This window comes from Dicentrarchus labrax, unplaced genomic scaffold (genome assembly GCF_905237075.1).
Source record: "Dicentrarchus labrax unplaced genomic scaffold, dlabrax2021, whole genome shotgun sequence".
Lineage (NCBI taxonomy): Eukaryota > Metazoa > Chordata > Actinopteri > Moronidae > Dicentrarchus > Dicentrarchus labrax.
Window position 1 is genome coordinate 11,689,522 of NW_026136707.1, and position 24,831 is coordinate 11,714,352.

General features: G+C 43.1%; 2 protein-coding genes across 5 annotated transcripts; both read left to right on the forward strand.

Annotated features, from left to right (window-relative positions):
- The first annotated feature begins 1,439 nt into the window (after positions 1-1,439).
- On the forward strand, positions 1,440-23,408 carry shc1 (SHC (Src homology 2 domain containing) transforming protein 1). 4 transcript variants are annotated; one of them, XM_051405939.1, is made up of 14 exons: positions 1,440-1,642; positions 6,222-6,266; positions 13,673-13,837; positions 14,081-14,151; positions 14,661-14,724; positions 15,814-15,933; positions 17,147-17,200; positions 17,586-17,637; positions 18,486-18,612; positions 18,725-18,872; positions 19,192-19,249; positions 19,491-19,607; positions 20,124-20,380; positions 20,518-23,408. In XM_051405939.1, the coding sequence occupies exons 2-14, from the start codon at positions 6,255-6,257 to the stop codon at positions 20,644-20,646; spliced, it is 1,374 nt and encodes a 457-aa protein (XP_051261899.1). In that variant the 5' UTR covers positions 1,440-1,642; positions 6,222-6,254; the 3' UTR covers positions 20,647-23,408. The 4 variants fall into 4 exon arrangements, with proteins under 4 accessions (XP_051261899.1, XP_051261900.1, XP_051261897.1 ...); XM_051405940.1 differs by lacking the exon at positions 6,222-6,266; XM_051405937.1 differs by lacking the exons at positions 1,440-1,642; positions 6,222-6,266 and having other exon boundaries at positions 8,552-13,837.
- A 147-nt stretch (positions 23,409-23,555) lies between these two features.
- lenep (lens epithelial protein) lies at positions 23,556-24,747 on the forward strand. The gene has a single exon (XM_051405966.1). The coding sequence runs from the start codon at positions 24,019-24,021 to the stop codon at positions 24,211-24,213; it is 195 nt and encodes a 64-aa protein (XP_051261926.1). The 5' UTR covers positions 23,556-24,018; the 3' UTR covers positions 24,214-24,747.
- The last annotated feature ends 84 nt before the right edge of the window (positions 24,748-24,831 follow it).

Genomic DNA, 24,831 nt, shown 5'->3' on the forward strand with positions numbered 1-24,831 from the left:
TGAGATCACTGCAGCTCGTCTGCCTCTGCTGGCTGGAGGAGTCAATAACATGATTGACCCAAAGTACCGCGTCTGCTGCTGTTTTCCTCGCCTACGGGTGGCGCACGAACAACTGGGTTGTGTTGAAACAAAGTGGAATTGCATATTTTATTAGTTTGATAATATATTTGTGGTTATATGTGCAGAATATCATCAATCAATTGATTGACTAATGAAGAAAATCTTTGTGCATCTATGTCCTCTTACCCAGAAAGCACCAAAGTGGCGAGCAATAATATAATAATTGGCCATCAGAGCATTTAAGTGTAATATAATATTCCCATGGTGTTTATTATAAAGTATTGCAGCTGGCTCTACAAATATGGAGGCCCTTTTTTTCCAGAAAAAGTAAAAAAAAAACCATGAAAAGTTATTATATGATAAAACATACTCATGATAAGTCCAAAATAATGAAATGATAAAGTCAGAACTGAGACAAAATTATGATATAGAGAAGACAATAATAGATAATAAAATATTATATATTTTATAATGCTTGACTTTAAAAGTTAGTATTTTCTATCTATTATATATTTTACTTACAGCGGGAGTATTTTGTCATTTCCACAGCTTTTCATACTTTTTTCCTGGCTGAGATAAGCTTCTATAATGTGTTGAACGACATAAGAACATATGAGTGAGTCAGCATGAACAATACCAATACCCCGAAACTGGAGCAGCTTAACGGAATTCAGCCATTTACACATGTGCTTTTTCAGCATGTCAAATGGGGCTTCTGGGAAAAAGAGTCTATTATAGCTATGTATAGACCGACCCTGGGTGCACGTGAGAAGCTCCACATGAGTTGTTGATGGTATTTTCATTGTTTAGGGGTATTGCTTTCATTCTTTCCATTATATTAAGCTTGTATGAAAATCACTGTCTTTATATCCATCAATACTGTGCTAATGGAAATGAGGGGACTAAAGGTACCAGTGACTGTCAGAGACACAACAGCTAGAATTTATGTTCATTTTGTCTTCCCCATTTATATCAGTGAGGACTGAGCTGCTTAATAACAGAAACACCTCTCTGTATAATACAGTTCAACTAACTTTACATCCTCCAAAATGTTCATACAGTTGAACCAACACCTCTCCAAATAACAAAAACTGAACATGAGGTTCATGAAAGTAAGTTAAAAAAAACAACAATAACAACATGTTCGCATGTGGTTTTTATTTAAGATGACTCAAGTGTTAATGCTTTTGGCTCGCTGTCTGGGATTTCTACTTTTGCGCAATCTGCATTGAATGGGCCAGGTGCAAAACAGGGCCAAACACACACACACACACACACACACACATATATATACACACACACACACACACACACACAGCCAGATGACGTTGCCAGTTGTTCACGGAAGTGGCTTCTGTCGTGGCTGCGGAGGGGGGGAGGCAGGGGGAGGAGGAAGGGAAGGAAAGGGAGAGGAAAGAAGAAGTTTAGACTCATCTCTTATGAAGTTAAACAAAACTGTGAGGCGCCTGTCGGACAAAACCATCGACCCTTTGTCCTGTTAGATGAAATTAAACTCAAGTTGGTGCAGCAACAGCTTGGTGGGCAGGAGGGGCAACTCGAGGGAAAGGGAGGAAGAGAGCTGGTAAGTTGCTCGTTAAAGTTGACCACACTTTTTTTTCTCTCTCTCTCTCTCTCTCTCTCTCTCTCAGGGGCATGGATTGTGTGTGCGTGCTAGTGCGTCAAGTTGTACATATGAGAAGTTTTGAGGAAATGGTTCATTTCGCCTGCTATCTTTGCGGTGCCCACGGGGAATCATTGTTCTGTCTTTGTAAAGTCGTGTGTGTCATTTATAAGGCAACACAGTGTCGTGTTAGCCTGTCGGGGTCTTACTGTTAAAAAAAAAAAAAAAAAAGTAGCTCATGATCTGACTGGGCTGTGCACACACGCGCGAGCTAAATGCAACTTGTGTTCGTCCTCGCGCTGTCAGACGAGTTTTTTTTTGTTATTTGAGCTTAAAGTCTCAGGAGGTGCCAGTCGAGCCACATTGTGGAGTTTCACAGCCACTGTTAAGCACTGTGGTTACTTTGAAATAGGCAATGATGAGAACTGAGTGGCCCCCGAACCGAGTTTATGCCTCTTCCAGTAAATAAATAGAGAATTGGTCATTAAAATGGCCTTTTTGGTTATCTGTTACACACAGCGCTGATATCAGATTCAGAGCTGAAATAATTAGGTGATTGATCGATGAGTCATTAGACAGAAAATGAATAAGGAGCTAATTTGATATGCTGACATTTTTAATGCAAAAATGACAAACATTTGCTGGTTCCATATTCTTCAATGTGAAGATTTTGTGTTTTATATGATAGTGAAACTGAATATCTTTGTAAGATCTCACCTTTGATCAAATTATCTGATGTTTTCTAGACAAAAAGAAAATACTTGGCAAGTTAATTCATGAAGATAATAATCAGTTGCAGGCCTTACGTCCTTTAAACGAAAGGGTCCTGGTAGTGTCAGATTTGAGGTTTCTTCAAGTTAGTGAGACAAGTTTCAGTGTACACACACACACACACACACACACACACAAACAAATCTGTACACAATCACACAGTAAACTTACAGTCATGCACCACCATTTCTTCTTCTGTATTGAGCGTATGCATGGAGAGTGGTCAGCGAAGCTCACCCCAGATGTGTTGAAACCTTATATATATATATATATATATATATATATATATATATATACTGTCAATGCTTGAAACAGGGTCACTGTGACAGAGTTAAAGTTCACCATGAACGAGTGAAGGACAGACAGACGATTATGGAAACAGACTCAAGGGTATGTGGGATGATTGAGGCAACTGAGAGCAAGGGGGGGGCTCAATGCTCTTATCAGGGTCAGCCACACAGCTCAGACCAGCAGCCCCTGACACGATATTATATGGTGGAAGTTATCTCCGCAGATGAAATGGAGGGGAAGAGAAGGTCCAATCAAGAACTGATGCACCCGAAAAATGGTAGATTTAGACACATGTCAGGACCCAGACAAACACACACACTATATACAAGGACAAAAACAACACAAACGGAAGGACAGCCGGATACACAATCTGTCAGTCGAAGCGGACATCTCGGCCGCTCTATCGCAGCGTTGCCACAATCCAAATCCACTTGATTAAAATTGGATCTGTCCAATTCTCCTCAAACCGTATCAATCACCAGTGAAAGCTTTAGTCCTGATTGACAGCACAGCGTGACACTTGTGGCTGTTACAGCTTCACTCTGACAGGTGTGTGCGGTCATGCACACACCTGTCAGAGTGAACACTCACCCACAGACATACACACAGTCAGTCATTTCAGAAATAAGCTTTGATTTTTTTTGTTAGCAGTAAATGTTAGCGCCGATATTAACCTTGAATTAGTTTTGTGATACTTGAAACTTGGCTATTGATGAAACACGGTGTCAAGACTGTTGACAGGACATAATGTGTGGGTGTCTGCTCATGTGAGGATGTGTTTGTCTGTGTCTTTGTCGTATATGTATTCTATATCTGTCCGTCTTTCGGTGTGGGGGTATGTTTGTCTGTTTTTGCGTCTGGTGTGTGCGCATGTGAGTGTGTTCTGGAAACAACCTGTGGGAGTTTGTTTTCGAGGTCGTAGCATGTGGTTGTCCGTCTCTAACCCTACACAATGGGACGGAGTGTCAGCCGTATTTCCTCCTGCACTGCTCCGGTGGAGTGCAACATGCTCAGCGTTCAGTACACCGCATGAACCGCAATTTGATCAAAATCCTAACCTTTGTGATGTTTCAAACGAGAAGTGAGAGTAGCTTGGTATTTTTGGATTCTGTAGTCACAGGCCCCTATCGTTATATTGGCTGTGACATGTACAACATATCAGCATGAATCTGTTGTGTCATGTGCATTGAGATGAGAAATGTCTCTTATTCTTTTATCGTAGTCGATCTGTTTTTATGCAGAAATCGAGATTGCATTTTTAGAAGTCACCTCTTTTTGTTGCAGATCAGGGCTCCTCCATCTATGTCTGGCCTTGCTCAATGTGTTGGGTGTGAGATTGAAGTTGTTCCTCTACTCATAAAAGTCACTTTAGGGTTAGGTTGATATCCTGTCTGGAGCAGCTTAGATTCTCATTTAATCATCAGTCCCTGACAGAGCTGTTATCACTGCTTTAGATTGTTGTTCCTTATACTTTATTTCAGAGAGCAATACATCGTCACACTCACTGAAATATTCAGCAACTCTGCAAATACCTAGTGAAATACTAACACTTTGAACATGCCGGATGTATTTTAATAGCATAATCAATAAAAATGAAGTGATTTAAACCCACTCTGTTATTTGAGCAGCTGGGGGAAAATGGCATTTGGATACCTGTTTTGCTAAAATAAATGTAAAAGCAATGATACTGCAAGACACTTGAATTAGATAACACAATCTAAATGGTGTTTGTAGTATGCACAGTGACAAAACTACTTAATCTATATTTAAATGAAATTGACTGTGTTTGCAGACCAGGGACTTAAAAACATTTCTACCTTTTACAAACATTCATAACATTAGTGTCCCTAAATGAAACCGCTTCCATTCAAAAGGGACATGTTTTGAGTTGTGTTAATGTTCACCTCAATCTGGTAAAGGGTAACCTGGTTAATAGCTCATGCATAAATAGAGTATGTCTGGGTGTCATCTGACGCTTTTTGATACTGGTGTCAATTCAGTACCTGTCAGGTGGATCATGAAACTTGAGACATGCGTTCTCGAGGGGGGTCTCCTTGATCTACCGTGGTTGGATTGTGAAATTCCCCCCGTTTCTTAAACACAGCAGCTTGTGATGTTTTAACACAAGCAGCCATACAGAAAGCGGAATTTTGCTAAAATGTGGTTTAAAAATGGCAAGTTATGACTTGAATCAAGAGATATCTGATAAGAGAATATGTAAACATGACCTGACAACTTTTAGCATATGGTTGCTACGGACACACTAAGCACTCTGCACGTATCAAAGCCTGACGGAGAACTTTGGTGAAGAAATTCCACTAGTTATGACACACTGTGTATGACACATAAACCGTTATAGCAATGGGGAAGTTGTAAGTAGAGAGAGGCAGAGAGTGGCAGCAGGAAGGGAATGATGGAAGGAGATAGAGATGTGGGAGTGTGGTTAGAGGGGGTGGTGGAGGGGAGGGGGTTGGCGGTGCAACCCAAAATAGCCAGCTCACATGTTTGCTGTGTGCGTGGTGAGCTATGAAACCAGCAGAAAGGCCTCCTGCTGAATGCCTGGATAATCTAATGTTCACTCTCGCCCCTAATTTTTGAAAATTTGATTGCCATTTTGCCGTCCGTATGTTCGTGCGTGTTTGCACGTCTTTTCCAGTCATAGAGGTTTGTTACGTCCCCTCCCACTGTTCCCTCTGCGCTCATCATCTTCATCATTGTCTCTCTTGTCTCCTTAATGTGAACTGATGTTAGACAGCATCTTGGGCTGGCATTAGTCCAGTAGGGAAAAGGTCAGTGACTAGGCCAGTTTACTCATCTACGCTCATCTTTTTTGGCCTAGTGTATGTAAGGGGGTGAGGAGTGAGGCGGGTCAAAATCAGATTACACATGCACACACAGTATAAGAGCAGACAGCAGATGTGGCCCGACAGCGTTTGCATTAGATCCAGATCGCCGTCTCGTCCGTCTCTGACTGTTTCATCTAATAAATACTGACTGGCTGCAGCTTCGACCGACAGATATTCCATCTACTTCATGCGTAGAAACAAAACGCACACTCACTAACTTGTGTTGGGCAAGCCGAGACACAAACATCCTACACATGTGGTCCTTTCAGTTAATTCCTTTCATTCCACAGAGTGTGTTTCAACATGCACACTGGATTATTTCCTTTCTCCTATCACTCTTGTTCTCTCTTTCTCTCACTTTCTTTTACTTTCTCCAACTCAGTCTCGCTCTGTCTCTGTCTTATGTCAATGTTGTGTCTCTGTGTGCTAAATCAACTGGGTTGTTTATATCAAGGAGGTCCCATGACCCTCTCCACAGCTGATCCTGGGAGCAAAGCATGCTGGGAGTCGAGTAGCTGCAAGGGCGGCATTGGAGCGTGCTGTGATTGGCTCCTTGAGTTTGTGTGTGTGTTTGTGTTTTTGTGTGTGTATGTGCGTGTACAGTGTGCTGATGTGCACTTTGGTGTTTTTAGTGTTACAGACCCACAGGCAGCCTGTGTTGGCCAATGGAATATATGGTAAGACATTCAAATGATACAACCAGCTAATCAAAAACACACTCTGACACAGTGGCAAAGGGGTTGCTTCTTCTCAGCACAATGTGATGGCAAATAAAAAGTATAAAAAATAAAAACTCATGTCTGATATGTAAATCAGTTCTGTAGAGAGACTGATGAGAGGTTTAAAGGATAGGTTAAAATACTCTCCTGGAAGTAATTGTTTGGCCCACTTCAGGAGGGTTCAATACTGGTCTTGTACTTAATGAATTTTTGTAAATTTAGGGCTGCATCATTACAGCAAAATTCTCTAAATTAGTTTGACTGCAGTTTTAGTAGGGGTGTAATAATTCCCTAAATTCTAAGCTCGATTCATTTTCAATACATCATGAAATAAGGCCTTCTTGAGATGTGCCCTAATTTTCTATTTTAAATTTTTTATAATTCAACTACTGAATTGTGATGTTTAAGACTTTGACATAAAAAAATGGAACTTTGCCTGACCCATTTAGCTGGTTTTCTCAGCAGCAGCAGAAAACAGGAGGATTATTCAACAGATTCTGAACAAAGCACAGTCTTATAAGAAACAATACAGTGTGATACATTATATTGTTGCACCTCTACTGATGCTTGGAGAAAACAAACTATTTTTTACTACATTTGGTATCTTTTATCATTTAAAAGTTTTTCCCCCCGCGGCAGTCTCGAAGTTGGTACTTACGACTGTACTTGTGAAACTGCAAACTAACGCCGCAGCATGTAATCATGCATGAGTAATTGTGCAGACCTGTTTACGTAAATGTATTGTGGTTGGAGTGACTGTTTATGACTCAGTTGCCAGTTTATTTGGTACATCTAGCTAAAACTAATGGACTAATACAACAGTCCTACAATAAATCCTACCTTCATGAAGGTTAAAATGTTCCGTTTTTTAAAACTGTTTTAGATAGGTGTTGATTAAACTTTATAGTCATTTTGGAGACAAATAAAATGTGCAACTTGCAGATTTTCTTCATTCACTAGCTAAAAAACAATGGTAATCTATTGAGTCGAGTGGCAGTTTGAACATTCACTAGTCATATGGCTGGTGGACAAAAGCGTTCATTTTGCACCGTGTTTGCAGGATTGTTGTATTTGACTGCATTAGTTTGAGTTGGATGTACCTAATGAACTGTGAAATGAGTGAGCATCTTTAATATAAATTCAGGATAGCCCAAAAAATAATTCACTTTCTAAAATATATTAAGAAAGCCATATCATCTTTCTGTAAACCCTAAGCCACAGTGTATCATGTGTTTCACTGGTTAGAGGCATGGTGTAGGCTACGGGTGGAGGGGGCCGTCTTCACCAATCACTTCCAATCATATCACTGTTTGGTGTGGGGTGATGGATATTATCTTGAATGCCACTCTGGTTCTCTGCAGTTCTCTCATTTTGAGATCCCCGAGTACACTACTCAACTACATGATGACGGTGCAGTGGTTCAATGGAGTACTGCAGGGACTGTATGTTGGGATGTCATTTGAGGACTCCTTGCTATCCACTCTGCTGGGTTCCTGTGTCACTCTATGGGTGGTATCCTCTGCTTTCTGCACGCTGCCTTCTCACCAGATACACTTGAATGTCGGGTATAATCTGTGGGATCTCTGCTTTCTGTCTGTCTCTATAGAATTACTCAGTTGTTATTGTGCTTGCTTGGTAATAACCTGTCCTTTCCCCTTAGAGAGCTCTAGTCATGTAGTATTACAGGGAATATTTATTATGTGAATGCCAGTCTGTTTGTTTCTTTTTGAATTTGCCCACTTTGATCAAGGTTATATAGTGACCTCATGTCACACTCTGTACAGCCCGTAGAGGGAGGGTGAACCCTCTTCCCCTGTCTGTCTCCATCCGTCCTCTCTCCCCCCTCTTTCACTCTGTTTCTCAGGTTACCAAACATGAATAAGGGAGGAGCATTGAATAGCCAACATGGACAACCTTCCCACCCCACACATGCACACACAAAACACACATCCCCCTGCCCCCTCTTTCTCCTCTTCCTCCCCTCTTTCACATCTCCCCTTGGAGTGTGTGCATTAATGTGCAGGAGCGCAGCATCTTGCTGTGCATACACATGTACGCTGCTAAATGACTGAGTCTGCAGAGAGGAGGTGGGGGGAAGGGGAGGAAACAGGAAGGAGGTAGGATGGGAGGTGGGGAGGGCAGAGGCAGCAGCCGCGACTGTGTGTGTGTGTGTGTGTGTGTGTGTGTGTGTGTGTGTGTGTGTGTGTGTGTGTGTGTGTGTGTGTGTGCGAGAGAGAGAGAGACACAGAGAGACGGTTAGAGAGAAAATGGGAGGCAGCATCACCCAGGCTGGGAGGAGGGGAGGACAGACAGCGTGATCGTCCCCTTATCAGACAGAGGTGGAAGGAAAGTGGGAATGAGAGACAGACGTGAGGGGAGAAGAGGAGCACAATGACGGAGTGCCATTGTCCATGCTGGCAGCACTGCCTTTTCACCATCTGCTGAGAGAGAGAGAGAGAGAGAGAGAGAGAGTGAGAGAGAGAGAGACAGACAGACAGAGGAGGGAAGAGAAGAGGAGGCAGCCAAACGGAGGAGAGGATAGATGGAGAGGAGCTGCCGGCAGTGACTTTGTGAATTAATCGAGCGGAAGAGCGGATCAGAGGAGAAGCACGTTTTTCAGGGAGTGGACGGACGAGAGAGCCAGAAAGAGGAAGGAGAGGACGGATGACCGGACAGTCTGTGGCTGTTTAAACATTAATGTGGTTCTCATGTGTGCCCAGCTTTAGATGAATCGCCATGGATTATCAACTGTATGCTTTTTAAACCAAAAAAGGAACTACTATTTATTCTTTGCCATTCATTAAAAAAAAAAGAACTCTTGAAATTGATTAGAGTCACTTTATACAGAACAATTTGATTACTTTTTTTTTTTTTTGTAAATATAGACTCTCTTTGTGACTTCTGATTTTCTATTCTCTATGAGCATTAAGATCTACTCTGCAGGATGTTATACAATCATTGTCTTTGTTAGCTGCTGCACAGAATATTCAGGTTGATTTTATGCAAGTTTTCTAAACATCAGTGTTGTCTTTTAGAAGTAAATGGTTAGTGTAGTTGTTGTTGTTTATACCGTTATTAGGAAAGTGTTTATTGTTCTTTTGAAATAATATCAGACATACAGTTTTACATGCCCTAGTTGGAGTCAGTGCATGCAGCCGACATGGGATGTCAACATTGATTGGGTTTTATGGCTGGCACGACGCCGGTCAAACTTTGATCATTTCCTGAAACCTATTGATCTTTCTAGGAGTCTGTAGTTTTTCCTCCTGTTGGATGAAAAGAAGCGCTAATGTGGAGCCTTTGATGCAGCAACTAATTGCTGCCATGTGATTTGACAAAGCAGTTATCTCTTTGTCTGAAGATTTCTGCGGTTGTCGGGACTTCTCAGTATATATCCTCCGCAGGCATCTCTTTTAATGTCTGTTGCCATAGCAACGGGCGGCAGCTGCAGACAGAACAAGATGTAAAGTTCTTTTTTCTTGTCTTATTTCTTAAAACTGGTGCTGTTCCATTAGGTCATTGTATATATCTAGTAGACAATAAGCAGTAGACTTGATTAGTCCATGCTTGTGTGCAGTTTTTAGACTTTCTTTCTTAGACAGGATTTTTTCCTTTCCTAGACAGTCTTTGTCTATGCGAAGCTCGGCAGTCTCCGAGAATCAGGGTTGTTTCAGGTCACCTGTCTCCCCCTTCCCATTCTCCCTTTTTTCGTCTTGTGCACGTTGGCTCAGTCCTGTTTGTCCTGATCTCACCTTTATCAATGGCAACCACCATCTTCATCAGTAAAGCTGATGTGCCATTATCAGGAATGACCGGATAAATGAGATTATCGTACCGGTTTCACTTGTACATCTCACTCTGTGCAGCTGCTTGGCCTCAAGGCCGCTAATCACCGATCATTAGGTGTGCTAATGTTTGTGTCAGTCTGTTCCTATTACTGCCTGTGTGTCGGTGATTCAGGATCTCTCCTCATGTAGAGGGGTCATCTCCTCTGCAGTCACCTGACCTACACTGTGTCCTGTGCACTAAAACATCCTTGGGCAGTGTGAGGGTTAACTATAGCATTTCAGCACCCCTGCATATGAGAACACACCTGGATTTTCATCTCTAGTGTTGCCTTTTTAAGTGCTAATTCCCTGTCAAGACTACTTTCTGGTTCTATTAGGGGTGTTACGGACTGTTTTGTTTGTTCTGCATGCTCTTTGATTGTCCAAATACCGGGTGTCTTTTGTGACTTTTCCAGCCATACTTCTTTACAGCTTTCTGGAGATTATCCCAGCCTGTCTGGCAGTACATGAGTGTGACTGGATCTTCCATGGTGCTTTTTAGCCAAGACCAGATGGATGACTAGCTAGAATTGCTAGACAATCCCTCTGTGGTGCTAGACTAGTGTAGGCGACTGTTCCTTTGCCATGCATCCAGCACCCACTACAAGCTGGCCCGCTGTACTTCAGACACAGTTAAGTTCTGAAATGTTAGAGTGTGGAAAAATCAACCTTTTCACTAGGCATTATTGAAACATCGGTGCCAGATTTAAGACGTTGTGTAAGTGGTCTAGGCAAGGTGTGTGTAAACCTTGCTCTCCTTTTGAGGGAGTAAAGTTCAACAGATTGTAAATATGACTAGTGCCTCAAAAGCACTGAGCTGTAGGCCAGCAAGCTTGCTGCAGGACTGTAGGTGTAGTCTTGCCTCCTACTGAGATCAAACTGCTGCAGACTGTTTTGGGACTTTGGGACTCTGCGTGAGACTGTTAATGTAAACAGGCTGTTGTTTGCCTTCTAGGTTGGTCTATGCAGAGTATGAGATGTTATGTGGTTTCTACACGATAGTTTGAAGTAAAACTGAGAGCTAACCTGCTGCTCGATAAGCCCTGCCTTAGATAAGGAAGGAAGCGGTCCAAGAACTTTAACACTTGGCTTGTTCATATCATATGGGGCTGTGTCAACGCTCTTCTCTCAGGTAACTATAATCTGTGCTTTGTTGTTTGAACCAGGCAGTAATAAAGTAACAGGGTACGATGAGAGGTGCATAGAGATATCAGCATTAACAACAGTGCGGTTTTAATTGAGAATTTCCAGCAGGGTGAGCGAGTTCACGTTCAACTCTAGTGAGCCTCCAGCACCATTCAGGGAACCCTGGGTTGGGAGTTCACACTGGACCAATCAGGTCTCATTACCATCACAACAAGCCCACCGGTAGTCGTCATCAGCCAATGACCTACATTCTCCGGTGTTACATCACCACCGTGCTACTGCATTGTCTATCGCTGTAGCGGACACAGACAACATCTCAGAATCAACCTACAAATATTTAATGGTGCTCCAGAAAAAGAAAAAAAACATCCTAACTAAGGCGTTTTAGGCAACACACTTGAACCAAGACAGCCTCACTTGTTTTAGCCATAGCAGGAACTTCAGTCAGGAACGGGCCCAACTCTACCGGCCCAGTCTTAAGTACTAACTTTTTTCTTTCTGTTTTCTACTGGTGTCTAAATAGGTGATCATGCCTAGCCTCTAGCCATCCCCAATCTTAAAGTCAGAGAGGCGGAAAGACAGGGCTCACCATCAATACATTAGACAGGGACTGTTAAACAGGACAGCCTGGAGAACGGGCGAGCAGACGAGGGAGGGGGTGAGGGGGAGCGAGAGATCATCTGGAAGAGGAGAGAGGAAGTGGTGGCGCGGGAGAGGGCGGAGGCGTTGGAGAGACAGAGGTTGGCAGAGTACATCGTGTGGAGAAAGAGAGAGGGCTTCCAGGAGAAGAGAGGAGACAGAGAGAGGGGAGGAAAGAGTGCAGAGAAGGGGAACGAGGCTGTGTCAGAAGTAATCTGGAAGAGGAGAGAAGAAGAAGAAGAAGGAGACGCAGGGAGGGAGAGAGCGAGGGCCATTCAGAGAGGACATGAAACCGTTTGGAGGAAGAGGGAGAGGGAATAAAAGAGGAATCCGATGAAAGATTTGAGAATACGATGCAGTTGAAAAGTAGGTGTTAAAGCGTGCTGCGTTGGATACTAGCCACACATCAGTAAGCCTCCTCTCTCTTCTTTAGCAGTTCTGGGCTTCATTGAGCTCTGCAGGTGCTCGCTGTGGTATCGACCAATTGGAGCTCTGTATTGTGTGTGTGTTGCTGCTGTGTTGGTGCGCGCAGCCCCCTTGCGATCCCCTCGTTGGCTGCTAATAGGATTTTTATGGGCCCATGTCAAGCAGGATAGAGCTGCCAAGGGGAGTTGCTTCACAACATGCACGCATGTGCACACACGCCAACACACACATAATCTAAGAATCATTGTGGGTAGGAAAGGTTTATACCGTCTCACTCACATGTAAACACATCACGTATAAGAGCACAACGCTCAGTGCAGTAAGACACACATGTGAGGGGGGCGTTGAGAGACAATCACTTGTGTTGATTCTCCATGGTGCTGGCGACAGCTGGATAACTGGCCCTCACTGAGAGGCTATTAAGCTGGGACAAGATACTCACAGATATTGTTTTACATTATGGCAAAAACACTGATGAACACTTTGTGGAGAGTTAAACTATGTCATCATCAGTCCCTGGGAACACAATGAACATTGACGCAGATTTAGAAGTGAACTGATGACAACATGATCTGCACTGGTGCACTAAAAACAAACTTTTTTCATCTGCATTCTACCATTAACTGGGACACCCCACTTTTCCTCTGCACCTTTTCTCATTCTTCTTTCATTGTGGGTGAAGCCGTTTTTAAGACAGTTTGGTTTCGGCTGCCTGGTAATGAGTGGAGGACAGACAACCAGACAGATGGATGCAGCTCTTACGCTGAGGGAGACAGACAGATGGCTGTGTGTCCTTTTCGAGAGAAACTTTGAATACTGAGACAAAGAGACTTTGATTGAATCACTAGAGCCTGTGTGGACTTGCGCGGATATAAAAACTGACACTGCAGATTCATTATGGAGCTTGTCCCAAAAACCAAGTACACCCACTTTCGAAGTGAATCGCTGAGCTCAACTGATGAAACAAACTCCAATCCATCATCGTTCCCTCCTTCCAGTCCTGCCACCCCACTCACTCCCTCCCCTGGTTTACCTTCCTCTCTCTCCTCCTCATCTCTCACTCCCATCTTGCCCCCCTCTTCTCCCCGCCCGGCTGAGAACAGCCCCACCACCCTTTGCTCCTTCTTCCCCAGAATGGGATCCCTTCGTCTGGGTGTCTCTGCCACTCTTCTCCCAGGACTCAAGGCCTCAAGTAGGCCGCAGCAGGCACAGGCGCCTGTTGAGTCCTCTGGGGACGACAGGAGCAGCTCTAGCTCCTCCCCTCCGCTTCATCACCCACTCCCCCCTCTAACCGCTCCTTCTCCCCCTCCCCGACCTCCTCTGCAGGACATGAACCGGCTAGGAGGGGCGTCCAGGAGGGCACGGGTGGAAGGAGGGCAACTGGGAGGAGATGAGTGGACGCGCCATGGCTCCTTTGTCAACAAACCCACCCGTGGCTGGCTGCACTCCGACAGTGTGGTCAGCACCACCGGTGTTTCTTACACTGTACGGGTAAGTGACTGGCACACTCTCACTAACTCCTGACTGAACTATATAATTACACATCTCTCTCTCTCTCTCCAGTCAGGTTCGCATTGCATATGTACACGCTTCTTTTACATTTTTAGAAACTGACACAGAAATGAGGAAAGGACACCATTGCTTTTCTTCCTCTGTTGTGTTCCATCTGTCCAATGGGACTGCGATGTAGGAAATGTCCGATGTTAATGTGTTGCCTTCCTGTTTCCTGGGCAGTACATGGGTTGTGTGGAGGTGCTACAGTCAATGCGAGCGCTGGACTTCAACACCAGAACTCAGGTCACCAGGTGAGATTACACACTGCTCACGTGCTGTCTTCCTCTCATCTCATTTCTCGTTTGTGCATGTGGGTGGTGTGATGGTAAATGTGTGGTTATACTTAAAGAAACGGCGGCCGCCTGCACTCACACACCACCGCTCACCTCTCATATATGTCTTTGTCTGCTTGCTCTTTTTTTCTGTCCCGCTTCCCCTCTCTTTTGCTTGCTTGCTTATTTCTTTCTGTGTTAATGTCTGCTTATATGTGCGTGTGCGTGTGTGTGTGTGTGTGTGTGTACGGGTATACACGCCTGAAGCTTTCCCAGCGCCTAAATTAGAATGTTCTGGAATCCTGGTGGTTTCCTTCTGGTTTCCGTAGTGATGTTTGTCTCCGTGGCAAAGACGAGTACAGTTGCCAGGGCCGATAAATTTAATCACCCGCTGACATATCTCATTTAATGCGCATAATTGTGAGTCCGGGAAGGTGTGAGGGTTAACGACATGCTATTGCAACACTTGCATGTTGTTAATGTTTCAGGGAGGCCATCTCTGTGGTGTGTGAGGCAGTGCCCGGAGCCAAAGGAGCCCAGCGCAGGAGAAAGGTACACACCACGCACACTAGCACACACCCTTACAGGGCATTATTTATTTATACGGCTTAAGTGGGCGGCAGTTGGAAGGGTTTTCTGGATCGGAGCTAGATTTAGCTTGATTGTCCACTCTGTGGTCAGTTGGCTATTCAGTCACACACTCTCCCACACACACACACACACACACACACACACACACACACACACACACACACACACACACACACACACACACACACACACACACGTACAGATCTTGATTTAGGCTGATTGTACACTTCTGTGGTCAGTGGACTACTCGCAGGTAATTACCAATCACTCTATGGTCTCTGTTTTCCCTCCCTCTTGTCACAAGGGAGGCTAGAGCGGTGGTGTAGTAGCTTGTGTGGAGCCAGTGTCAGGCCGTAGAAGCACTACAGATTAGCAAACACAGCCGCCAGTCTGCTGTTTAAAGACTGTGTGTCTGAGCACAAGTATTCCTGTAAAACTAAAAACATCCACCCAAACAGTCCATAAAACAGGTGGCTAAATCCGGTGGCCTGTTGCCGTAGCAGGTTTTGACCAAGGAATGTCTGGCAGTGCAGCACACCAGACAAAACACAGTTATAGGATGCAAACCAGAATAGATTAAAGTAGTCTAGTCCCTCTGATTTGGCTAGACTGAGGTTAATGTGGCTGAGCATGTGCATCATGCCCTGATGCTGTTTTTCTCACAGCATACGCCAAATATTCTGGAGCAGATATGGATGAAAGCCCTGAGAACAGGCAGAGGATTTGGATAAACGGGCTGGCACAATCGTGCTGGCGTGGTCTGCGTGATGCTCTTGGCCCAGCCTACAGTATGTGAACTGTCCTGTCTACTCCCCATTGGTCACAGTTGGCCTTGGAGACAGGATCACTTTCACAATCGCAGCTGTTCTTTCACTCCCACACACACAGGCATTTCCACACATACACCCACATGCTCATGCACAGTCAGGGAGCACTCAATGGGCCATCGTGCTTTGTCGAAGTAAAAAAAAAGTAAGAAAAAAAGTCCAGTTCTGTGTCTGCACACCTTGTTTGTTTATCACTCATGGACCACATCCCTCTTTTTCACAGCCTTCCTCTCGCTGTCTGACCTCCATCCTGGGGAAGAGTAACCTGCAGTTTGCTGGCATGACAATCAGCCTCACCATATCGACCAGCAGCCTCAACCTGCTGGCCTCCGACTGCAAACAGGTTAGACTAAAACCAGCCGACTCTTGAAGCCATTGTTGTGTATATTGTTTTTTAGATTCGTCCTGAGATTTGACTGTGAGTCAGAATTGCTGATCTGCTGATGATTGTTAGAGTTCAGTTTTAGCCAAAAGTATGTTTGGTATCCAGAGTGCACTTAGCCTGTGCAGTTTACTGAAGCAGACAAAAAACCTGAGAAAGCTCTCTGCTAGACGGATTCATGTGGTTTTAAAGATGATACAGACATACAATGCTTTTTTTCAATTTTTATTTTATTCAAAATCTTCTTGCTGTAAAACTGCATTGTTATTGTTCATTATCATTATATCTACTAACCTGAATTAATTGCCCATAGTGAGTTTTATGATCTTTTCAAAGAATATGTTTTAAAAGATGCATGAAGATTAATCCCACTGCTTTCACGCTCAAATTATTTATTTAAACAGATCTTAGTTAGCGTAAATGTCACAGAATTTGGACCTAAGCAATGTAAATATATACATGTTTCAATAGATTTTGACTTTAAGGAAGTATCTTTATAAACCTCAACCTACCACTCAAGGTATTATTTTTAGTGACTGTGTACCGTGACCTTTTGGGCCATTCAGGGGATTCCCAGATAAATGTCTTCTGCACTTTGTTTGCCTCATTTATCCTGGATGCTGCACAAATCCCTCTTAACCATCGTCTTCATTCCTGCATCTCCACAGGGCAGGATGTGATCCTCCTCCCAGACCTCTAATGAGTTAATAGCTGCTGATCAATGGTTATTTCTTTGAGGAGATGGTATACAGTAGTGCGGCGCGTACACATTAACACGTAGCAAAATAATCGTGCCGCGCACATATATCCATTCAGAAATAAAGCCTCAGATATAGACCACACATTGTGCACAGAGCATTAGCAAGTGTTGGTGTTGTTATTGATCCAACATGGGCGGTTGTTGCAGACTGTTAAAAAGGTGTTCCATCCATTGTCCCTACTTAGTTTTTATCTCTGCTTCAGTTGATGGTGCTCACTGGAGGGAAAAAGCACTTTTCTCAGTAATGATTCCACATTTGTCTTTCCATCCACATGCTTTCATCTCACTTCCCACATACTTCATGTCACCCACATGCTCTCCTTCTGTTTCTTCTCTCTCTCTCTCTCTCTCTCTCTCTCTCTCTCTCTCTCTCTCTCTCTCTCTCTCTCTTCCTTTCTTTCTTTTTCTCCACAGATAATCGCCAATCATCACATGCAGTCCATCTCCTTTGCTTCTGGAGGAGACCCAGTGAGTCACCCAACACTCTCTCTCTCTCTCTCTTTCTCAGCTCAAATCTCGCTCTGGCCTTTTTCCATCTTTCTTCAGCCTTCATATCCTTCCTTCCTGTCTTCTGTCATTGTCTATTCTTATGAATACCACTCGCTCTATTGCTGCCTCGCTGGTTTGCAATCTCCCTCTTACAAGCTTGATCTCATCACTTCCTGTCATTTCTCTTTCAGTTCAATGTATGTTTTTAACTTCTGTCACGACTTAAAGAGTGCCGCTTTTGCTTTATCTCTTTGTTCTTCTTCTGCTTTTCAACCTTTCAATCCTAAACCTGCCCTTCACCCTTTTGCTTCTATGAGTTTTTCCCTCCCTTCCTACCGTAACTGTCTTACCCTGTCTCCCTCAGGATACAGCGGAGTACGTAGCATATGTGGCCAAAGACCCAGTCAACCAGAGAGGTGAGCAGAAACAGGAAAATGACCTTGATGTTTAATGTCTCAAATGTTTAAAAGACTCGTATTACTTTAGTTTTTTGCTCTTGGTTTGAGTAGAAGTCTCACCCTGATCCTTTGCTACATGAGTTGCAAATGTTCAGTCTACATTCAGTCTCACTGGATGGAGAAACAGGTTTTGAGATTGCACTTTTAGCAAATACCGTAAATAAATACGAACAAAACATTTAATTAAAATAAAAATGAATCCTATTAAGTCAAGGAAATGGCTCTATTCATTTTGTAATTCCCCTTTGAATTTGACACACCGCCCACTGGAGCTGAGACCGTACAGACCAACTGAGCGGAGCAAACGAAGAAAACAGTACATTTACCACTGAATAGGCATAGCAAGTAACAGTCCTGTTTTTAATTGTTTGGCAGAATCTGCTTTATTCATCATTATGTGCTAAATATGTCGACATGTGGCTTGATTTTCCGTGCAATGATGACAAATGGAGGACAAAAGTACAATTCTTGGTTTTGCACTCACAGAGGTCAGGAGCAACTGAAAAACCTCTGTTCAAATATTTAGGATTACATCATGTCCATTAAGATTTTACCAACATTCAACACCAATGAATAACCTTTTTACTATTATTCATTCAACTGGAGGGGTGTGGGTATGTTGGTAACGTGAATGATAAGCAGCCATTCTTTGTCAGTAATTACTTTCCATGTATCCTTGAGAAAGCCATATTTACATGAATGTACTGAAAATGTGCATGTGTTAGCAGTTTTCTACTTTGCCTGCATGTTGATAGCTGAGTGAATATTTCATTCCTTATTAGTCATTTGTGCCTCCTCTCCTTCAGCATGTCATATCCTGGAGTGTTCAGAGGGTTTAGCCCAGGAAGTCATCAGCACCATTGGCCAGGCCTTTGAACTGCGTTTCAAACAGTACCTGAAGAACCCCCCCAAACTGGTCACACCTCATGACAGGTAAATGTGCACATTTTCACTCACATGAGCCCCAAAACACAAGCTTATGTTTGTATTTTGTCACCCATAATGTGATTCTGTATATGCGTTTGCATCACCCCTGTTCTCCCAGAATGGCTCCGTTTGACGGCTCTGCATGGGAGGAAGAAGATGATGAGGCAGTTCCGCCTCCTGATGTCCCCTACTATAATAATTTCCCTGGAAAACAGCCTCCCCCTGGTGGACTGATTGACATGAGGACCCGCCCAGGTGCCACGCTGGTGAGAAAACTGCAAATAAACACAACAGGAGGAGGAGATACTCATACACATGTTTCAACACATCCAAACACTGCTCATACTGTAGTCAAGATATGATACACTTGTAAGGAATCTAATTACTAAACACCATATTATTCAGAGTTGCCTAGTTCTGAGCCTAAAAAAATGAAAAGGCAACAGTAACCCAGCTGGGATTGCTCGGTTTGTAAAAGACAAATCATCATTGACCTTTTGTAACCCTTTTAATAGGAATATGTATGCCAGAGTATGCCCACATGTGGCTGTGACTCACTGTTTGTTTATATGCCTCTGTTTGCAGCCTTATGGACAACCAGGCCAGAATGACATTCACAAGCAGCCGCTGCCGCCTCTGCCAGGTGAGCTCTGTCTCTACCTGTCTGTCTGGATCTCTCTGTGATTCACCGTAAATCCGGAGAAATGGGAAGACTAATCATCCAGGCGCAATTAGGACAGAATTCAGTCACACATTTTCTTTACTATATTTCTTGTGTTGTTTTATCTTGTCATGGGTGGTTAAAATGCCATTTAATGCACATGGCTAATGAAGGAATGGTAAGATGTGCCAAGGTCACTGATGTCCGTTTTGTCTTTTTTCAGTGGGAGCCAAAGAAGGGGGACGGGAACTGTTCGATGACCCTTCATACGTCAATGTGGATAAACCCCGCCCCCCAGTTGCAGCCAATGGAAATGCTCACAGAGATGCTTTTGACATGAGTAAGTGCCTTATTCAGTCCGTCTATGTTGTTTTTAGGAAAATCATTCTAGCTTGACAAATCAGGGTAAAATGTTTAAAAACTAAATAGCTGTTTACAACCTACGCTGACAAGATGTGTAGGTTGTAAACAAAATTGCTAGGGCAATTGTTTTACTATGTGGAGAGAATAAGGGTTAATTATTGACTGAGGAGATGAGCAGAGTAGTGTGTACTGTACATTCTATATGACAGACTAATTGAAGAGTGGAGCTGCCCACAGAAGGCCGCCTTGGAAGAAGATAAGGGAATTAGAGTGCTTTTGTCCATTACAGGGGCATTTTATGTAACTTGATTGGTTGACTGTGTAAAGCTCCTCACATTAAAGGCACAGCCCACTATCAGTGCATGCCACACAACTGTCAGAAATGTGGTTCACTAAACAGACAATATTTAAGGATAACAGGTTATTTTTTGCTCTATAGGATGCATTTGAGAGAAATACAATAATAGAAATGTGTGTGTATTTATTTCTCAAGAGCCATTTGATGATGCCCTGGGGGTCTCTGGGCATGGTGTCCCAGGCTCAGTGACAGCAGCGCCCCCTCTGGTGCAGCAGTTGCAGTGTGAGGCCTGGTTCCATGGTAGCTTAAGTCGCAGGGAAGCAGAGAGGCTGCTGACCCGGGATGGAGACTTCTTGGTGCGAGAATCTGGGACCACACCGGGACAGTACGTCCTCACGGGACAGCAGGGTGGTCAGCCCAAACACCTGCTACTAGTCGACCCAGAAGGAGTGGTGAGTTCGGGCGAGAGAGTACACAAACGGGAGGGAAAAGCATGAATTGGCTAGGGGAATTTTTTAAGAGGTGTTGTCCTTGGTTGTATAGGTGTGTATGTATTTAAACAAGCAATTTGTGTTTTTTTGTCTTTTAGGTCCGTACAAAAGACCATCGGTTTGAAAGTGTGAGTCACCTGATCAGCTACCACATGGACAACAGACTCCCTATTGTATCAGCTGGTAGTGAAGTGTGTCTGCAACAGCCAGTAGAGCGCAGGGCCTGACGTTAAACACACACCAATGAAATACTCCACCAAATATAACGCACTCCTGCAGCAACCCAACGCAAGACAAACACACCTGCATTAGCGATAAGACACACAGCAACACTACACTTGATACACATACACAATAATAAATATGCACACATCATAGCAAAGAAAGCCAAAAAAAGACAAAAAACTTATTTTTCTCTGCAAAATCACTCACTTGCTGCTGTTGCCACATATTCCTTTCTGAAAGCCAAACTGTGACCTGCAGTCCTTGACCCCACCAACTATCAGGCGCATCCCTCCACAACAGAGAAGCACTGCTGCAATTTCTCAACAGCCTACTGTGAACCAGGGAGGAGCCCTTTGCTAATTTAAGAACGGGCAGAAAAAAAAAATGCAATTTTTTTTACAGAAAAAAAACCCGAATCTTATTGTACGATTATGAAAAAAAAAAAAAAAAAGAACTACTAGTCCATGGAATTGTGTACAAAGAAATTGTGGAACTGAAAAGTGAAGAAAGGAGCATTAATGGGACTTCGGATGAGATTTTATGCCTTTTTTAGCACCTGTTCTTTCTTTCAGGGAGTGATTTCCCTCAGACTGTTGCTGGAGTATATTAGGCAAAACACAAACTGGATGGCAGCGGTTCTTTGTTTCAGAGACTGAATCAGGCTTAAACATAAACGCTTTGAGCCTGTAGCACTTCAGCAGCAAACCTGACTTTGTATTAATTCTGCCTGGTGAATATGCATAAACAAGTTTGCTTCCAGTCTAATCAGGAGGGCCACCTTACCCCCAACCACTCCCCTTTTATGGATGTTTGAACTTTGACCCCCTACCCCCAGAGTGATACCTGGTAATGAGGAAAGCCTGTATGCAAAACTGGGGACTGCTATGCCATGATATACGTTCTTTTTTTCCTTGTTTTTTTCTCCGTTATCTTGGGACTCTTTACTTATTGGACATTCTGAGTTCAGGAGAAACGAATCAGCTGTATCTCCCTAATCCCTCTGTAAACACAGATATACACACACACACACACCTTTACACCACACACGATCTGCACCACCTGTCATGCCAAAGAACATGAACTTGGTCGCTAACGGCAGAGAAAGCCATGATTATCTGTCTGGTGTGCTTACAGTATTGGGTGCAAATGTAGATAGGAGAAAATGCATATTAAATGGGCCTGTTTTAGAGAGGAGAAGAATCTAGATGACTGTGCCTGAATATGTAATCTAAAATGAGATCTTTAATGTAAACTGTGCGTTGATGTCACCCACAAACACAATAACTAGTACATTTTGAGAAGTATAGACCAGATCGTTTGACCTGTTGCTTTTCATTGACTTAGTATGTGTTTGCATTGACAATCTATGGGTTCTATCTTTATCTAGTGTTCTGACTGAAAAGGAGTAGTTAAAGGAGATCCCTTTAAATGTTGGCCAATGACAAATGTTGAACAGCCGGAGCAATGAATTTCTCTCTGCAAAAATGATGCAAATGTTGTAGTAACTGGTTAGGTAATTTTTGTGTATTGTGATGTTGCTTTATTTTGTAATCATTTGAGGGAATAATGTCCTTTTTTAGAAAAAAGAAATTATCAAATGAAGTGATTTGGGGGTAACTGAACATAAGGACATAAATGTTTTTGGAGCATTGCTAAAGATGAGATGTTTTAAGCCAAATGTTTCTCCTCAGTGTGCTGTTTTCACAAACCTTTGAGGATTTTGTGGAGGGGGGGGAGAAGTTCACACTATTGTTTCTCCTTTCCTCTTCCTCCTCCCTCAGTTCATGAAGTTGTGTTTTTTTAATGTCTTTTTTAATTGTGCCTTGTTTCTTCAATGCAGTCACGTCACTTCAATGCAGTCACCTTATGTACTTAATTCAAATGTAGTCGACTACAGGAGAATCTCACACAAGCCTCTCAGTTAAACAAAGACTCTGCAAAAATGACACTCCAATAAACACACATAAACAGATCCAGTGATGGCAATCTCCTCTGATGCACATTCTTGCATTCAGCTTATAGTCACAGATACTTGATGTCACCATTTGGCGGGATATTTCTTGACCATCTGTAAATAACATTGGTTTTTGACTGGTCAGCTCAGTATTGGATTATTGTTTTCATAGTTGTATATTTAATGACTTATTTGATAAGTAAACACAGAGCCAGGAACCACAGCATTGAGGTAGCTCTTCTTAAAGCCAATTGAACTTGTCAAAGAGAAATACGAGAAGGGATCTTTCAACCTAAACCTTAACTGTCAACTAGTACTCAGACCCTGAAGAGGGCTCACTTGTAATCTAACATGCACACACACACATACCAGAGTGTCAGCTGGGTCAGTCAGACCCTCACACTGTGCTTGCACTCTGTTTGTAGGTCAGAGATAGGAAAACCAGAGCTCTAAGTTCTGCTGTGTGTGTGTGTGTTGAATCAGACCCACCTGACCCTCTGCATCATTAGTGAACTGGTCCCGTGTTATCATCCTTTCATCACGGATGCCTTTGTTGCATGAAAATCCTTTTCAAAAATAACAATTTTCTTGTGTGTTGTTGGTGGTGGTGCTTGTGTTGATGATGCTGTTGTACTTTTTAATTTGTGTTTTTGAAAGCCAAAGGTTACTTTCAAATAGCGTGCACAGATATTGATTTTTACTTTTTATGTTTCTGTTTTAATACTTTTGTTTTTGTTTTTAGGGAAACATGTTGGTTTACACCTGTATCTGAAAATATAGATTGCATTATATAAATACATATATCATTCATCTCTCTTTGTGAGTTTGGCTTTTGATATGATAGGCGTGCGTTTAGCCTGAGTATTCTTCATATTGTTGGAAATGCCTTTTAAGATCCCTTTCATTTTTTTTTCTCAAAGTACAGGGGGGAAAAAGAAAATACAAAGGACACACACTGCTAGAAGGTATGATTGCCAATCACATATTGTCCTGAACAAAGAGTGGGATGTGGGGGGGGGGTGTATTGGAGCCACTGGAACTATCCTGTTTGTGAACAGATGAGCCTGTAACAGTGGGGGGCTGATTCAGGGATTATTAGAGCCTAGGGGAGAGTCTGTGCGTGGGGCGTACAACTGAGAGGAACACTGCACAGCAAAGGTAAACAAGGCCTTTAATCAATCAGCGGATGTTTGAAAGCAGGGAACAGTCGAGAAAAAGCCGGATGTGAATGGAGGCAGCCTGCAGTTTGTATAGGAGGTTATAAGTAGGGGAGCTGACTGTGCCAGGAAAACGGAGCAGACCTCAGCTGTTGCACAGGCCCCAGTCTGATCCTATTTGTCAGACCTCACCTCCTATTTCTTCCCATCAATTGCCCTCCTTGTTGCCTCAGCCCGCGCGCTCGTTTTCATCCTCCGGAGCCATGCATCCCCAGCGTCCTCTACCCCAGGCCATGCCCTCCTCCTCTCTGGGACAGCACCTGCGGGACATGGCCATGGGTCTGGGACGAGGCAAGAACTTCATGGGTGGAAACATTGCCTACGGTTTCATCCAATCGGTTAAGGAGTGCCTGTATTTCCTTCTCTGCTGCTGGTGCATCAAAGAGATCCTGGACTGACAGACTGAGAGAGAGTAGATCAAGTGGTCAAACATTGATTTTCCCCTTTTCTCCGTTGGCTCCTACAGTGTAATTTCAACCACATTTTATTTCATCAGGAATGGAGTGTTTGATCAGCGGTGCTGGCAAAGCATTGGCAAGTATGAGTCTTGTCTCATATGACAACAAACTACTAGAGCAAATGGTGAAGTAAAATCATTATTATTTATATAGAGCAGTTTATGTTGTGTACTGTTTAAAGGCTTTCAATAAGCAGCAACTGAAATGAGGAATAGGTTTGCTAAATCATAAAATGCCTATTTGCATATTTAACATGTTTTTTATTTATATCTTTGTTCTGTTGTTATCTGTAGGATGCTTTTCTTGGGTTCCAGAAAACACACTTGCGCATTTCCCGATGCTACAAATGTTCATTGTGAGACTGGGTCAGAGTGTCCTGAATTCAGCCTGCTGATCTGAGATCTTGAGGAATGACACTCCTGTACAACAAAAACTGGTGTGCAATGAATAAAGGAACTAATGAATAGAAAAATATTACCTTTATGTCTGCTTTTTTGTTCAATTTGTTTGGATCAATCTTATAGTTAACATATACTGTGCAGCAAAAAAAAATTATAT

Coding starts and splice junctions, on each gene's coding strand:
- shc1 (XM_051405937.1), top strand. CDS start 13,244: ATGGAGCTTGTCCCAAAAACCAAGTACACCCACTTTCGAAGTGAATCG. Junction 17,638..18,485: donor AGACCCAGTCAACCAGAGAG/GTGAGCAGAAAC, acceptor CCTCTCCTTCAG/CATGTCATATCCTGGAGTGT. Junction 19,608..20,123: donor CAGAGATGCTTTTGACATGA/GTAAGTGCCTTA, acceptor TTATTTCTCAAG/AGCCATTTGATGATGCCCTG.
- lenep (XM_051405966.1), top strand. CDS start 24,019: ATGCATCCCCAGCGTCCTCTACCCCAGGCCATGCCCTCCTCCTCTCTG.